The following is a 15,655-nucleotide window of genomic DNA, read 5'->3' on the forward strand; positions in this document are numbered from 1 at the left end:
AAGTGGGGTGATCAAGTTGTCAGTTTGTAAGCTGGTTCCACCCACCCTGCATGGAGAGCCACTTCTTTTTTATTTACTGTTCCTGGGTCCCAGTTACTTAACTAGCTCTCTCCAACTCTGTCCCTCCAAATATACTTGACAATTTGTAATCACACATTATCACATTATCACAAATATAAAATAGCATTTTACTGTGAAAAAAAAATAGATCTAAATGGAAACGTCTGGACATTTCTCACATTATTCCTTATGATTTACTCTTTGAAATGATGGAGTGTATGAGCAAAATCTCTGCCAAATCAGCCTGCCCTTTCTTCCCCCTTGCTTCACTTCCTATCGTTTCTAAAGACTATTCTGCAAAACGGCCCCTCCCCTTTAGTTATTCGGAAATTGGCTCCCTGCCCTTTCTCTTCTCCCCCTAGGTCACACAAGTTGTTCAACCCTTGGCTTAAACACATCACTGTTTTACCCAAGTTCTCTCCTCCCTACTCTCCCCTGAGTCCAACATTTTAGGGTTACCTTCCCCGCTTTGTCCTCTCCTATTCCCAGGTGATTCACTCATTCTCAGTCATTCCATTCCTCCTTCGCCTTTTTCTCCCCTGCCCCATTTCCATAGAAAACCCCTCCCACAGAGGTTCTCCATTCTCTCTATAAGCCAACCAGACCTTTTTCTCCCGTGTTTGCTGCTGTATTCTCACCTGTCACCTGGTGACAATCCCTAGTCTTCTGTTCATTAATGAAAGGACAAAAGAAAACTAAAGCCATGACCGCTCCATGAAATCAAAAGTGGCTGTGATACAACTGTCTCAAGCAAGAAGAAAGCCATGTTTTTCACTTCTTAAACCTTTCTTATTTAATTATCAGCATCTTTGACCTAATAATTAAAAAGTAATGCTCATTGTCTCTGGCCGGGTAGCTCAATTGGTTAGGGCGTTATCCCACCACTCCAAGATTATGGGTTTGATCCCGGTCAGGGCACATAAAAGAATCAACCAACAAATGCATAAATAAGTGGAACAACAAGTCGATGTTTCCCTCTCTCTCAGATCAATAAATATAAATTTAAAATATAATGCTTATTGAAGAATATTTTGAAACTATGTCAGCTGTTTATTATGAAGGTAAACATATAATGAAGGAATCCATGCCATTTGTCCTCCCATTGCCCCTGTTGGGATTATCACGAGTAGTTCTCTACACCTTCATCTAGTTAACTTTGTTTTTCCTTGACAATCAGCATTCAACAAATGTTTTTTATAAAAGCTTTTTCCTTATTCAATTGCATTGCTTTTCTGGCTACTTAAGAATAGCAATAGTCTGCTCTTAACCATTGCAATGTACAGAATTTTAGTTGTTTCCTGGGTGAAATAGGTTTTATTTATTAACCTAGAAACCTAAGTGCCCCTCCTTAACCTTGTTTCCATGGGGAAATACATTTCAGGTAATCAGCTGGTACACAGACTGTTAGAAGCCAAGCTAACTGTCCCCCATTGGCTGTCTGGAACACCAAGGGCCTATGATTTTTGTCACATAATATGCAGCAACAAAGCAGTTAAATGTGCTTTTCACTTCCATGTGACCACACAGATGCTTCAAGGTTTTTGTGAGCTGATGGAAGAATGGAAATGCTCCAACAACAAAAAATCACAGTAAGTCAACAAGGTGAAATAACCATTAAACTCCTTAAGAGCTCAGCATGTCGGTACATCCAAAGAAATTTTACAGAACAATATGCAGAAACATTTTTTTTTGGTAAAACTTTCCTGATTCAAGGCATAAATCTAAGAAAGAATGCAAAGAACTCAGTGGTGCCGAGTAGCAACAAAATTTGGCCTACAGGCAGTCTAACTATAAAGCAGAGGATATAAAAAGTGGAGAAAAACTGCAAATAAAGTCAATTACTATCCAATTATACTAGGCAAATTAAAATTGGATAAAACAAATTAAAAATACAAATTCATTTTGATTACTATAAATGTGGACCATTCAAAAAAAATATATTAGTTTAACAGCAATTTAACTCTTCTTAGTGGAATTTTTCAAAATAGCTACCAGGATTGATTTAAATAATTGTACAAGTTTTGTAGATTTCTCTCTTATTTACAAGGTGAAAATAAGTACATGGTAGCACAGATAATAAAAAGGAAGGCCACATATCAAAGCAACATTTTTTAGCAAAAGTGAAATATATGTAAAATGGAGATAAAAAAGAAAGTAGTATTAAAAGAGTTGAGATATTTATGTTTCAGAAGCCTGAAATTAAAGTAAAATTCCTACATAATGTCCAAGTCACAGTCCGCTATGACAACAACAAAAAAGATACTTAGAAAAGTTAAAGAATGATCATATTTCTGAGACCTTTCCTAGGATACACAAACATAGACATAAGAAAAAAATTAAAAATAGCAAAACGTGGTGGTGAAATAGAAAAGTGGAATAAAAACAAGGAACATCTGGAAATAATGGATGATAACAGAATGCCCAAATGGAGGCTGTTCAAAGAAATTATGAAACGACCAAACTTATGCTGAGCATTTAGATGTCTTCTTGCCTAAATCCACGATTTACCCTGTGGTGGCTGCTGCTGCCCATGACAGTGACGGAGTGGAGGACTATCCTTGCTTAAGAGTGACACCCAGAATACTCCTTGAGGCTAAGCCACGAGGTCCCATGCACGCATTTATGTGGCAGCCGTGTGCTACGTGCTGCCGAACCAGCTCTGACTCCTGGCAACCCTGTGAATGAGTCTCAGCTCCTGTAGACTCACGCCTGTGGCTTCTTATGTCATGCGTGGTCTTCCTCTTTTCCTGCTGCCTTATTTTCCTCAGCATCGTTGTCTTCTCCAAAGAACGCTGGCTTCTCATGATGTTCCTGAAGCAGGACAGCTTCAGTTTAGTCATTTTTTTAAAATTTCTTTATTGATTAAGGTATCACATATTTGTCCTCATCCCCCCATTCCCATCCCAAACCCCTCCCCACGCATTCCCCAACCCCCTGTTGTCCGTGACTACTGGTTAGGCTTTTATGCATGCACACAAGTCCTTTGGTTGATCTCTCCCCCTTACTCCCACCCTCCCAGTTTAGTCATTTTTGCCTCCAGCAATATTGCAGCGTTAGAACACAATATAACAGTGAATGCTCAAGACAATGGCATTGGTAGCTCTTCTGGCTTGACTATCTTTTGTTGGAAAAATCTCATAATGAGGTTTGGTGGTTAAAAAAAATTATTTCCCCATTGTGGGGGGAAACACTAGGCCCAGGTAGCTTCTGGGACTACCTAGAGAAACAGGACCCTAAACCAGATGGCCACAGGGAGAGCTGCTTTCGATGCATATACCAAAGAGGAACTTCATTAAGGTTAGAGCTGCACTTGGGAGCCAAATTAAGTAAAACCTCCACTGAAGCTTAAAAAAACCCAAGGCCTATCCAGGGCAATCATAAAGGTGAACCCTTGTGAAACAGGCCAAGTGAGCAATGCTCTGTCCACACATGTTGTATCAATTAGGATGCTTTTAGCAGCAAGCAATAGATAAATCAGACTTATGGCTTAAACTATAAGGACATTAGTAGTTCACTAAGAAAGTCCAGGTAGGCAATCTGAAGGTTTATTCGATGGTTCCATTATGTCATCAAGAACCCCAGCTCTTGCCCGGGGGAGAGCATGGCTCAGTGGTTGAGCATCGACCTATGAACCAGGAGGTCACAGGTTCGATTCCCGGTCAGGGCACATGCCCGGGGTTGCGGGCTTGATCCCCAGGAGGGGGCGTGCAAGAGGCAACCGATCCATGGTTCTCTCTTATCATGGATGTTTCTATCTCTCCCTCTCCCTTCCTCTCTGAAATCAATAAAAAAATATATATTAAAAAAAAAAAGAAACAGAAAAAAAGAACCCCAGCTCTTTCTATCTTGGATTCCACTGGTCTCAGCACATTGGTGTGAATCCTCACCGTCACAGTTCCAAGTATCACATTGTTACTTTACAGCTTTCAAACGCTGAAAGTGGACAAAAACAATTTTCTCTTTACATGCTGCTCTTCCCAGAAAGGAAAAATTCCCCTGAATTCTCCAGCAGATTCCCTTTAAATCTCCTGGTTCCAAACTGAGTTATATATTCATCCTTAAATCAATTCCTCTCAATGAGGAATGGAGTTGCTATATTGGCTTAGACTAACAAAATTATTAGTTGGGCACATTGTTGGGGTTGACCACATTGCAGCTAGAATGAAGTTGGGATTCTGTTATCAAGGAAGTCAGAGGAAATTATGTAAATCTGGCCTTTGGGAAAGGGTAAATAGGTTAAAAAGCCTAAGCAAAATGTTATACAGAAGACATGAATGTTAATGTTGTTGTTATGTGGATGGAAACATGAAACAGTAAGAACAGGCTAAGTAATGCTGCAGGAACAAATAGCCCCCAGTAAAAAGGCGTTCATTTCCTGCTCGTGTTACATGTTTATCATGGGTCTGCTACAACTTGGGTCTATTCACAGACCCAGGCTCATAAAGCAGCTGTGGGATGCTGCTGGTCTTGTAACAGAGGAATAAAAGACATGGTGAAACAAATGCTGGTTCTTCATGTGTCTGCTCACATGTGACACATGTCATTCAGTTCACAATTTATTGCCCAAAGCAGATCATTTGGCTGCGTGTGAGTTCAACAGCCAGGAAGGTGAGCTCGAGGAGGGGCAACAAATATTTTAAATGATAATGCAACCTACCAAAAAGATGGAATGTGTCATTTAGCCACTATTCACTATGGTCACGTACAGCTGTGAATCAGCACTAAGCTTCTGTAGAACTATAGCCTTGCTTGAATTTTTCTATTGCCATTAAGAGCACCTTACCATTTACCCTATGATGATAAGCCACCTGAAGAACCAAGTGAACATACAATAGCATTTGTTTTCTTCTTATATTAACATTTTTACAATAGAATACACAACACAACTATATAAAAAACAATACAAAACAGCCATAAAAATTCCATTTACTGAATTCTATCTCCCCTTTTCCCTCCTCAGCTCTAAGTCCTTTAACTGTCCTCCTAATATTTCAGGTTCTCCTTCTTATCTATAATTGGGCTGGCTCAAGGGATATTTCTGAAACAACCACAAGAGCCTAATCTTTCCCAGTTCAGATATGGCTTACTTGGAAAAAAGCATAACATTTTATTATTGAGAAGCTCGTTTATCCTGGGAACAAATCCCACACCTTCTAAAGCTCCACTGTAGTCCTCCCAGGACACAGCCTGATCAAGTCCTTGCAAAGCAACTCTCTCCCAGAGCATTCTTTCCTTCACATTTGGCTTTTGTATCTTCAGGAGAAGAATCACGGTAATTATGTAACTATCTGTGATTTTTCTGTAATTAATTATGTGAGGAAATACTGCTTTTCATGTTGCCCAGGGCTTGGCAGAAGCATTTAAATCAAGCTTTTTGCACTTAGAGCTTATTTTAATTTATTTTGTGATTAAGTTCTATGGCAACATATTATGCAGAAATCATAAATGACTATTTTTTAATAGATTAAGCTCTTTGTTCTTTAAAGAACTCAAGGTGAACTTAAATAAGACATACACAAGACATTTTCCCTGTATTCCTCTATCAAGACCTGTGTAAAGCAATATTATGTGATTCATTTTTATTGTGTAAAGTATATATACATAAAATTTTGCATTTTAACCATTTGTAAGTGTATACAATTCATATTTCTGTGCAACCATCACCACTATCCATCTCTAGAACTTTCTCAATCTCAAACAGAAGCTCTGTACCTATCTACAATAATAAAAGAGTAAGATGCAAATTGATTGAACCTTTGCAACACCCACCAGCCAATCAGGAGTGAGTATGAAAATTAACCCAACAAAGATGGTGGGTTAATTTACATGCACAGGTGCTGAGTGGCCAGGGGCAGGGCAGGATGCTTGTGTTGTCACCATGGCGATGACGCAGGCATTCTGCACTGCCCCAGCCGCTCCAGGCCTCTGGGCAGCATGGGAAGGCGGAAAGGCGGCTCTGGGCTGGAGGGAAGGTGGTGCCAGCAGCCAGGGGAAGAAAGGCCCATCTTGCACGAATCTTCGTGCATCGGGCCTCTAGTTAAACAATAACTCCCCATTACTCCAATCTCTGAACCACAATTCTACTTTGAATTCGACTGCTCTGAGGCTAGCACTTCATGTAAGTGGAATCATACAGTATGTGTCTTCTTTTATGTAGCTTATTTCACTTAGCAAAATGTCTTCAACATTCATCCATGTTGTAGCATGTGTCAGAATTATCTTCATTTTTAAGTTTATTAACTTTGATATTTCCTGACATTTTTTTTACTGATTTTTAGTTCAATTCTACTTTAGTGAAAGAACATATTTTGTATTGTTTTAATTCTTTTAAATTTGTTAAGGTTTGTTTTATGGTCTTTTGTGGTCAATATTACACATGCACTTGAACAGAACATATATTCTACTATTTTGGAGTGGCGTATTCTATAAAATCAGATCAGCTAGATTGAGTGTCATTCAGGACTTCTATATTCTTGCTAGTTTTTTTGTCTACTTATTCTATTGATTACTAAGAGGAGTGTTGAAGTGTCTATAATTGTGAATTTATTTTATTTCTTTCAGTCCTATCAGTTCTTGCTTTATATATTGTTAAGTTCTGTTGTTAGCTGCATACATATTCAGGATTATGTCTTCTGTGAATTGACCATTTTATTATATGTAATTTACTTCTTTATATTTGTTAATTTTCCATGTTCTGGTTTACTTTTATCTGATTAATGTAGTTTTTGCATGATACATTTTTTCTATCTTTCTACTTTTATTCATATTATTTAAAGTGTACTTCTTAGAAATAGAATATAATTGTGTCTTATGTCTTTAACCAAAGTGAAAAACTCTTTTAAGTGTTGTTTCTAGAACATTTACATTGAACATAATGGTTGGATCCATCATCTTATTTTTTGTTTTCAGTTTGTCCACTCCTTTTCTTCATTCCTTTTTCTCCTTTTCTGGTTTCTTTTTAATTATTTAAATGTCTCTTCATTTTCTATTTTATCTCTTAGATTTTAAAAAGTATACAGTTTGTATAATATTTTTATGATTGTTCTAAGGATTTAAATATACATACTTAACTTTTATAGTCTACTTATTAATATTTTACCACTCCAAATAAAATTCAGGAAGCTTTCAACCATACAACTCCCTTTATATTCCACTCTTTATGTTGTAGATATCAGATGTATCACATCTGTATACACTAAAAATCCTGCCATTCGGTTTGCTTGCAACTATTATACATATTTTTAAAAACTCAAGAGGAGTAAAAAGTAATATATTTACCCATATATTTGTTATTTCTGTTGCTCTTTCTTCATTTCTGAAGTTTCAGGTGTCCCTCTGATGTCATTTCCCTTCTGTTTGAACAACTTGTTTATTAGATTTTTTTTTTAAGCACGTACATTGGCAACCAATTCTCTTATTTTCCCTTCATCTGAGAATGCCTTCATTCCTGAAAGATATTTAACAGAATATAGAATTTCAGGTTGTTATTTCTTTGTTCAACTGCTTTCTGGCCTCCATGATAAGAAATCTATAGTCATTTGAATCATTTTGCCTTTATATATAATGTGACATTTTTCTCTCAACAAAATTTTAATTTTCAGCAGTTTGGTTATAATGCATCTGGACAGCTTTTTGTTTGCTTGCTTATTTTAGTTTATCTTGTTTGGGATCTACTTTTGCCAATTCATCCTTTATTTCTTTCAATAGTTAGCTGTACCAATGTCTCTTCTCTTTCTGGGACTCCAAAGACATGCATGTTATTCCTTTGAAATTGTCCCACAGATACATGAGGCTCTGGTAACATTTTTCAGCTGTTTTTCTCTGTTATTTGACTGGGCAATATATATTGATTTTGATATTGATCTTAAAGTTCAATGACTCTTTTCTCTGTCATCTCCATTCTGTAATTGTGCCCATCTAGTGAATTTTTTATTGCAATTACTGCAGTTTTCAGTTCTTACATATCAATTTGTTTCCCCCCCACTCTAAAACATGCTTTATTTTTACTTAGAAATGCATTATGAATATATTCCCAGATAAGTACATATCAATTTACTTTATTCCTCTTTTTTAAAATGATAAAATACACAAAATTTATCATTATTATCATTTTTAAGTGTACAGTTCAGTAGTGTTAAATACCTTCATATTGGGTGCAACCAATCTTCAGAACTCTTTTCATCTTGAAAAACTGAAACTATACCCATTAAACAATTCCCCATTCCACAATACCTCCATGGTTCTTTCTTATAGCTTATATATGTTTTTTGCAGATAAGTTCTACCTTTTTTTTTTTTTTTTTTTTTAGAGAGAGAGGGAGGGAGAAACATCAATATAAGAGCATTGTCTGCCTCCTGCACACCCCGTACCAGGAGTTGAGCCTGCAATCCAGACATATGCCCTGACTGGAAATTGAACCAGCAACTTTTTGGTGCACAGGACAATGCCCAACCAAGTTAGCCATACTGGCCAGGGGAACAATGTTCCCTCTTAAATCATTGTCGGGCCCTACTCAGTTTGGCTCAGTAGATAGAGCCTCAGCCCGCAGACTGAAGGGTCCAGTATTCAATTTTTGTCAAGGGCATGTACCTCAGTTGGAGCGCATGTGGAAGGCAACCAATTGATATGTCTCTCTCGTATTGATGTTTCTCTGTCTCTTCCCCTCTTTTCCACTCTCTGTAGAAATCAATGGAAATATATCGTCAGGTGAGGATTAATAAAGTCATTGTTGGATAAGTGTAACATTTGAGCCATCTTGAGGTTGATTTTTCTTGCAAGTTGTTGAGATTTTCCTGATTCTTTGTATATAGAGCAATTTTTTATTATTATTATTCCTAAATGTTTTACATATTATAGTTCACTGGGTTTTGTTTGGTCAGTGTTTATTCTGTAGTTTTAGCTGCTGATCAACCTGGTTGGTACAGGCCATACATTCTGACCTGCCATCAGTGGGTATGGTTTTATCACTTGAATTTTCAAAGCCTTTGCAATGCTCTTGGATCTATCTCACTCGTGCATCACTCAGGTTTCAATCTCGGACCTGGTGGTAGTCCACCTCGTAGCCAATTCTCAAAGCCTTTAGCATGTTGTTCTGAGTCAGCTGCATGCATGAGCAGATTGGAGTTGAGGTAGGACTCTATACACAGCTTTATAAGGATCTTTTCCTCAAGCTCCCTCTTTCCATGATTTCTCCCACTCTCCTGAGGCCAAGAGCCTGTTTTCTTGGTTGTCTAGCTAGAAACTAGAAATCCAATATTGTGTGATTTCTTACCTGGTCTATTTAGTCAAGTCATGTCTATCAGTTAGGTCCAAATGACAATCCATCATTTTTTAACAAATTATTTGATACCCATAGCAGTTTATAGTTTATGAAGCTCTTTCCCATTAATTTTTTTAGTGACTCTCAAAACAATTCTATGAAATAAGCAAGGCTTTTACGACTATTCTGATTAAAACTTTACAGAGGAAAATACAGAGTACCAGAAATGTTTTATATGACTTCTTCAAAGATACTAAATGTCAGCGCCAGCACCAGAAGTGGTCTGCTGGCTCTCTGTCAAGTGCTCTTTACACTGAACCACAGAGCCTTTGGTTGTATGCACATCATATGACATCATATGCAGCGTCAGGCACGTCATAATTAGATGAATGTCCTTGGAGCCGAAAGAAAGGCATAAGCACAGCAGTACCTCAACAGCCTATGATAACCAAGAAGGCTGCTACGTGACTGATGGACGGTTAGCATATACAGCATGAATACACCGGACAAAGGAATGATTCACATCTTGGGCAGGATGAAACAGGTCAGCAACAGATTTCATTATGCTACTCAGAAGGGCGCACAATTTAAACTTATAAATTTACTTCTGGAATATTCCATTTAATATTTTCACTATGGAAAGCAAAACTGTGGATAAGAGAGGTCGACTGTATACTAACTATAGTGTTGCAAAGAGGAACTTACCATAATTATAAAGTTAGAAACCACAGGTGGTAATAACTCAAGTTCATTTCTCTCTCCACCTATATCCCTGGTGTGGAACATTAAATAGCACTTTCATAATTACACAGCACAGCAATAATTAATATTGATCTTGGAACTCAGGAAAGGTCAACACTAATTTGTAGGCAATGCTGGATTCAATCTAGTCTTCACTCTGGGATTCATGCAGGGGACACTGTTTTACTAGCTCCATGACCACTAACAACCATAACACAGGCTCAAACCTACACAAACTATCAGAAGAAATTTTTATTTTTTTATTGTTTTAAGATATGGTAGACTTCTGTATGGATCCTGAATCCCTAGTGAAATGGTGTCTTGATTATGAAAAGACGAGTCTTTTCATTGGATTTCTAATCTGAAAGGGTTTGGTTTTTCTTTTCTCTTTCAACTAATGTTATTGGGGTGGAGGGGGGGTCTCTAGCATGCCCTGCTTTGTCCTAAGTGACAGGTAAAGCAGAGGAGAGACAGACCAAGTGGATGCCAACCCAATGGCAAACATTATTGTCATGTAATCATTGAGACTAGTGGTTCACAAACCTGTCTGCCCATTAGAATTACTTGGGGAAGCTTTAAAAAAAAACATCCTGGGCCTTGCCACATAAAAACCTGTACAGCAGAATTATTCATAATAGCCAAAACCCACAAAACAACCCAAATGTGCCTAAGCTGACAAATGGATAAATAAAATGAAATGGGATATATATATATATAATGGAATCATTTTCAGTAATAAAAAAGGATGAAGTCCTGTCACATGCTACAACATGATGAACCTTGGAAAGAGTTTGCTAAATGAAAGAAGCCAGATACAAAGACCACATATTGTATGATTCCATTCAGATGAAGTGTCCAATATAGGCAAATTTATAGAAAGCAGATTAGCGACTGTCTAGGACTAAGGACTTTGGGGAGGAATAGACAGTGACTGCTAATGAGTACAGGTGTCTTTTTCAGGGTGATGAAAATGTTCTAAAATTGACTATAATCAAATGCAAATCAAAACCACAACGAGATATCACCTCACACCTGTTAGGATGGCTATTATCAAAAACACAAGTGATAACACGTGTTGGCAAGGGTGTGGAGAAAAGCGTTGGTGTGAATGCAAATTGGCGCCGCCTCTATGAAAAACAGTATGGAGGTTCCTCAAAAAATTAAAAACAGAACTACCATATGATCCAGCAATCCCATTTCTGGGTTTATCTCCAAAGGAAATAAAATTAGTATCTTGAAGATGCCATCTCTAACTTTAGAACTGGAGCCCAAGTTTGGTGTCTGGAGTACGTACCCTAGCAGTTGCATCTTTCCTGCCAGTCTCCATGGCATCTGTGCAATCTTCACAACTGCGACTGTGCCACAACCTCCCCTTCAGCAACTCAGGAACGTGGCTGGAAACAAGCCTCACTTGCAAGTACAGTTAGCAGTGCTGGTCTTCTCCCAAACTTGGAGCAGGTCTGACCTCCTGCAAACTGGCTGGCTGGCCAACACCCTGCATCATGTTAGAGAATCTACCTTATTATGTCCCACACTGTCCCCTGCCAGACACTGAATACTGCCACTGCCTGGAGACAATGCACCTCGAACCCTCACCTGCTTGAATGTCGACACTGGCCTGGGCAGGCCGGATATGGCCCAGAATGTCCACTTGGACCTTAGCAATGACTGCTGGTCCCTACGGCTCCCTCAGGCCTAGGCATGGACACTCCAGGCTTCATCTCCTTTCCTTGCCGCCCTGCTGGTAAGGGTACCTTTGAAATCTTGTTAGAAAGAATATAAAACATTTAAAGTTAATACATTGTTTAACAAGTATTGTCCTTTTTAAAAATTTTACAGCGTAAATTCCAATTAAGTGTATTTTGAAACATTTTTGAGAATTTCTGGAGGGATGATGAAATCAATCAAACTACATCACACTCTAACACCAAAAAGCTGGGAAATCAGAAGGCTCCAGTGTGAGTACCCTTCATCCTCCTGGGGAGCAATACTGACTCCCAGGTCCAGGGGTCACTGCTAGGGCCCCTGCAGGAAACAATCTGAAAAAGGAATTAGAAATATGCCCATCAAATGTGTGGAAGACATTTAACTGAGCAGCAATAATAGATGTGTGGGAAATAGGATGGAGAGCCTTCATGGAGAGCAAGATCATATATTTAGAAACAAAACGTACATGGATATGAGAAGCCAGATTGTAAATGCTGAAAAAAATCCCAGGGACACAGATGAGCATGTGTTGCACTAAACATGCAGGGCGGGAGAGCTGCTGTCAACCAACTGAGCTGGAAGGCTCACTACGAGACCGTACGTTTGTATACTGGTTATTAGAAAGCTCCAAACTTAGAATAAGCTCAGTTCCACATATTTTATAGAGAAGCAATCTTGGTTCCATAATTAAACCTTAAAAGTAACAACTGCCAGAAAGCTGAAAACCCCAAAATTCAACAAAACATTATAATTTATAGCAAGTATTCATAAATGTTTATTTCAATGAATGACAAAGAATTTCATCCAACAATCTTTAAATTGCTTAAAACTGCCAATATTTAACTTCAAATTTCATATGATTTTATTCCTTCTGTGTTCTAGTAGCTAAAAGCTTGATAAGTCTATTTCTTATCAAAAATTTTATGCCCAGAGTGAATAAACTGGTGGCTTTATAAAATTATTTTAGTTCAAATGAAAAGGTAAATGTTTGCCAGACATTTCACCCAGTTGTAAGTTATCGAAAATGAAACAAAAATATAAATTAAATATTAATATCACTCTCTAAAATCTTTAGGCTTTATTTAGGTTTTAATTTTATAAGCTCACTGTCCCTGAAAATTTCTAATTACATAACACCAGTCTCAATATTCAAAAGTGTTTATACTTTAAATCAGGATGACAGGATGCCGGGAGCCTGACACAAACTTTCTACACGAAGCCGTTTCCCACAGGAATGTCCCACGGTCTTGTTCTACGCTCACATAGAGGTGGGCTGTCACTGGAGGGCTGTTTTGTACAGTTGGTGTTTTTAATTCTCTAGTTTTTGTTCAAAATGTAGACTTCATTTTCATCAGGAAGAGAAATCTGCCATGTCTTCCATTTCAAACTCGTCTGTCCACTTTCGCAGGTCTTTTGCATCCGTTACTGTCCATAATTTTGTAAAACACTTCAGCCTTTTCCTGGAGAGAAAATAAAGTACTACTTATTTTAGAAATGAAATGGTTGGGGAACAATACATCTCACTGAAAGCGATGAAGAGTCTGTGACACCAGAATCCCAGCAGGGCTCTGTGGGTAGGAGGCGGCGTCAGCGACAGCCTGCTGGTGACAGAAGTTTTCAGCGCTGCTGCCCTAATCAAGGGGCCAGGGTTATTGATCAGCAGCACGATTGCCTCCAGGGAGGGACAGCCAGCCTCCTCCCTTTTCTACTAGTAACTCAGCCAGAGGCCGCAGATGCTCACAGGATAAAAAGCAACATTGATTCACTAAAATAAAGCTAGCTAATGAAAGAGGGAAATGCCAACATAACACAGACCTGCTTTTTTCGGCAGAAAGCAACCCAGTTATGTGTTTAGGTCTGAAGCCAGAGTATCTGAGTTCTAATTACTGCTCCACCATTAACTACCTGTGTGACCCGGGTTTCTGGGTGAGATTCCTACCCTCATTTGGCCCCGTTTTCCCCAACTACAACAAGGGGATTACAACAGTACCCCTCTCACAAGGTTGTCATGGGATTAAATATGTAAAGCAACAAGATAAATAACTGGGTCTACGCCGCTGCAAACGACTGCCCAGACTTGTTTCTGTGCACAGTAGGCATTCAATAAATATTAGCAATTATAACAAATCCACACCAATGCTTAAGATCTGGCCAATAGAATTGATGAGATAAGCACTTTTAGTGAAAAGGTAAAATAATAAATATAGTGTCCTGGTAAATCATCAGATTCCATCCCAACACAACGTCTTCCTACAAGTCTCTGTCTTGTCAAGATAACATTCTAGATTTCAGAATGTCACACAGTAGTTGGAGGGGGTGGTGCTGGAGGCAGCTGATCAATGATTCTCTCTCACTATTGATGTTTCTATCTTTCTTCCTTTCTCTCTCTGAAATAAATAAAAATATGTTTTTTTAATATTTATACATTATCTGTGAATTTTATCACTCTTACTTATAGGCTATATAGTAGCAACAAGTGTAAAATATATTTTGACAACGAGCAATATATCTTTTGTAGTAACGTTTTATTCTAGTTTCTTTAGGGGAAAAAATAATAGTAAGACAATGAAAGAGTAATTAAAGTTGTCTTTGCACTTTGCAAAAAACTAGAGCTAAGTTTATTTTTAAACTCTCATAGATGATTATTTTTCTCTCTGGAAAATTTTTTATATTAATCTATTTTGTAACAAATTAGAAATAGGCTGTCACTAATTACATCATTTGCTTCTAATTGGGCACTGCACAAATGATCCAGAAGAGAATGTCAACAGACAAAGCTACATGCTGGTCAACCACCATTGACCATGCAGGTGCAGAGTGCAAGGCAGAACCACAAGACAAAGAAAGAGGAGAAGGAGAAGTTGATTGCACAACTGTACTTCAGTATATAAGTTTGCAATTGATTCTTTAACTAATATATCAATATTTAAATTCGGTGATGATTTCCAGAACAAAAACATATTATTATAGTATGATAGCCAGGCAAGATTTTCTATTTAACCCACCATTTGTCCACTCACATGGCTGATGGCAGCCTCCAGGCCCTTCCTGACTGTTGGCCAGAGACGTCAATTTATTTCCATGTAGGCCTCTCCACAGAGCAGCCCACAACAGGTCAACAGGCTTCCCTCAGAGCAGGCAAGCAAGAGCGCCCAAGACAGAGGCCACTGTCTTTTGTAATCTAATCTCAGAAGTGACATCACATTATTTTTGCCATATTCTGTTCAAGGGAAGCAAGTCACTGGGTCCAGCCTACACTCAAGGAGAAGAGATGAACTCTAGGAGGCAGGCATCTTTGGTGGTCATCTTAGAGGCTGCCTATCAGCCTGCACAGCAACCTACCTCCCAGGCAGACCAGGAGTGGGCAATAGGCAGATGAGGAGCTTATGTTGTTTGGTAATATAATCTGATATTTGGAAAACAAAAGACTATACTTTTTTTTTTTTTTATGTGATATTTTCCTGGGAATGTTTTCCTTCCAAAGTATATCGTGAGTGGATTTATATTAAGATCAGTTTATATACTGACTACATACAGGCTGGATTTCAAGGGCAAAGGGTAGAATGCATTCACATAAGTATTCCAGGAGACAGAGAGAAGTCAAGTGTAGAATAAAAAATCTGTCAAAAACAAATCCACAAAGTGACATGTAGATAGATACTGACTATACTTACCTAGTTACGTAGTACTATTATTTTCATTCATGTCCTCACAGAATCTTTAATATCTGAATGCAATATATGAAAAAAAGAGGTACCCCAAAGATTTTATATATTGGGGTTTTTTAGTAATATTTTTTGTACAAATGAATATTCTAGGCAACTAATGTGTTGTCACATGTTAAGGAGTTAAGTGATTCTTTAGAGAAAATGACAGGAAAACCAATTT

The 15,655-nt window shown here is 38.1% G+C and overlaps 1 protein-coding gene across 1 annotated transcript in view; it reads right to left on the reverse strand.

Annotated features, from left to right (window-relative positions):
• Positions 1–1,868: 1,868 nt before the first annotated feature.
• The window catches only part of MSH3 (mutS homolog 3), a 138,617-nt gene continuing 124,830 nt past the window's right edge, over positions 1,869–15,655 (reverse strand). Inside the window, exons 24-26 of the mRNA XM_079793623.1 lie at positions 11,657–13,227; positions 7,339–7,507; positions 1,869–2,871 (exon numbers count right to left, since the gene is read on the reverse strand). Of these exons, the coding sequence (XP_079649749.1) occupies positions 13,119–13,227 (109 nt within the window). The 3' untranslated portion in view covers positions 1,869–2,871; positions 7,339–7,507; positions 11,657–13,118. The remainder of the gene's footprint in view (positions 2,872–7,338; positions 7,508–11,656; positions 13,228–15,655) is intronic.

The sequence above is a fragment of the Cnephaeus nilssonii genome (assembly GCF_951640355.1).
Source record: "Cnephaeus nilssonii genome assembly, chromosome: 2".
In the NCBI taxonomy this organism is placed as follows: domain Eukaryota; kingdom Metazoa; phylum Chordata; class Mammalia; order Chiroptera; family Vespertilionidae; genus Cnephaeus; species Cnephaeus nilssonii.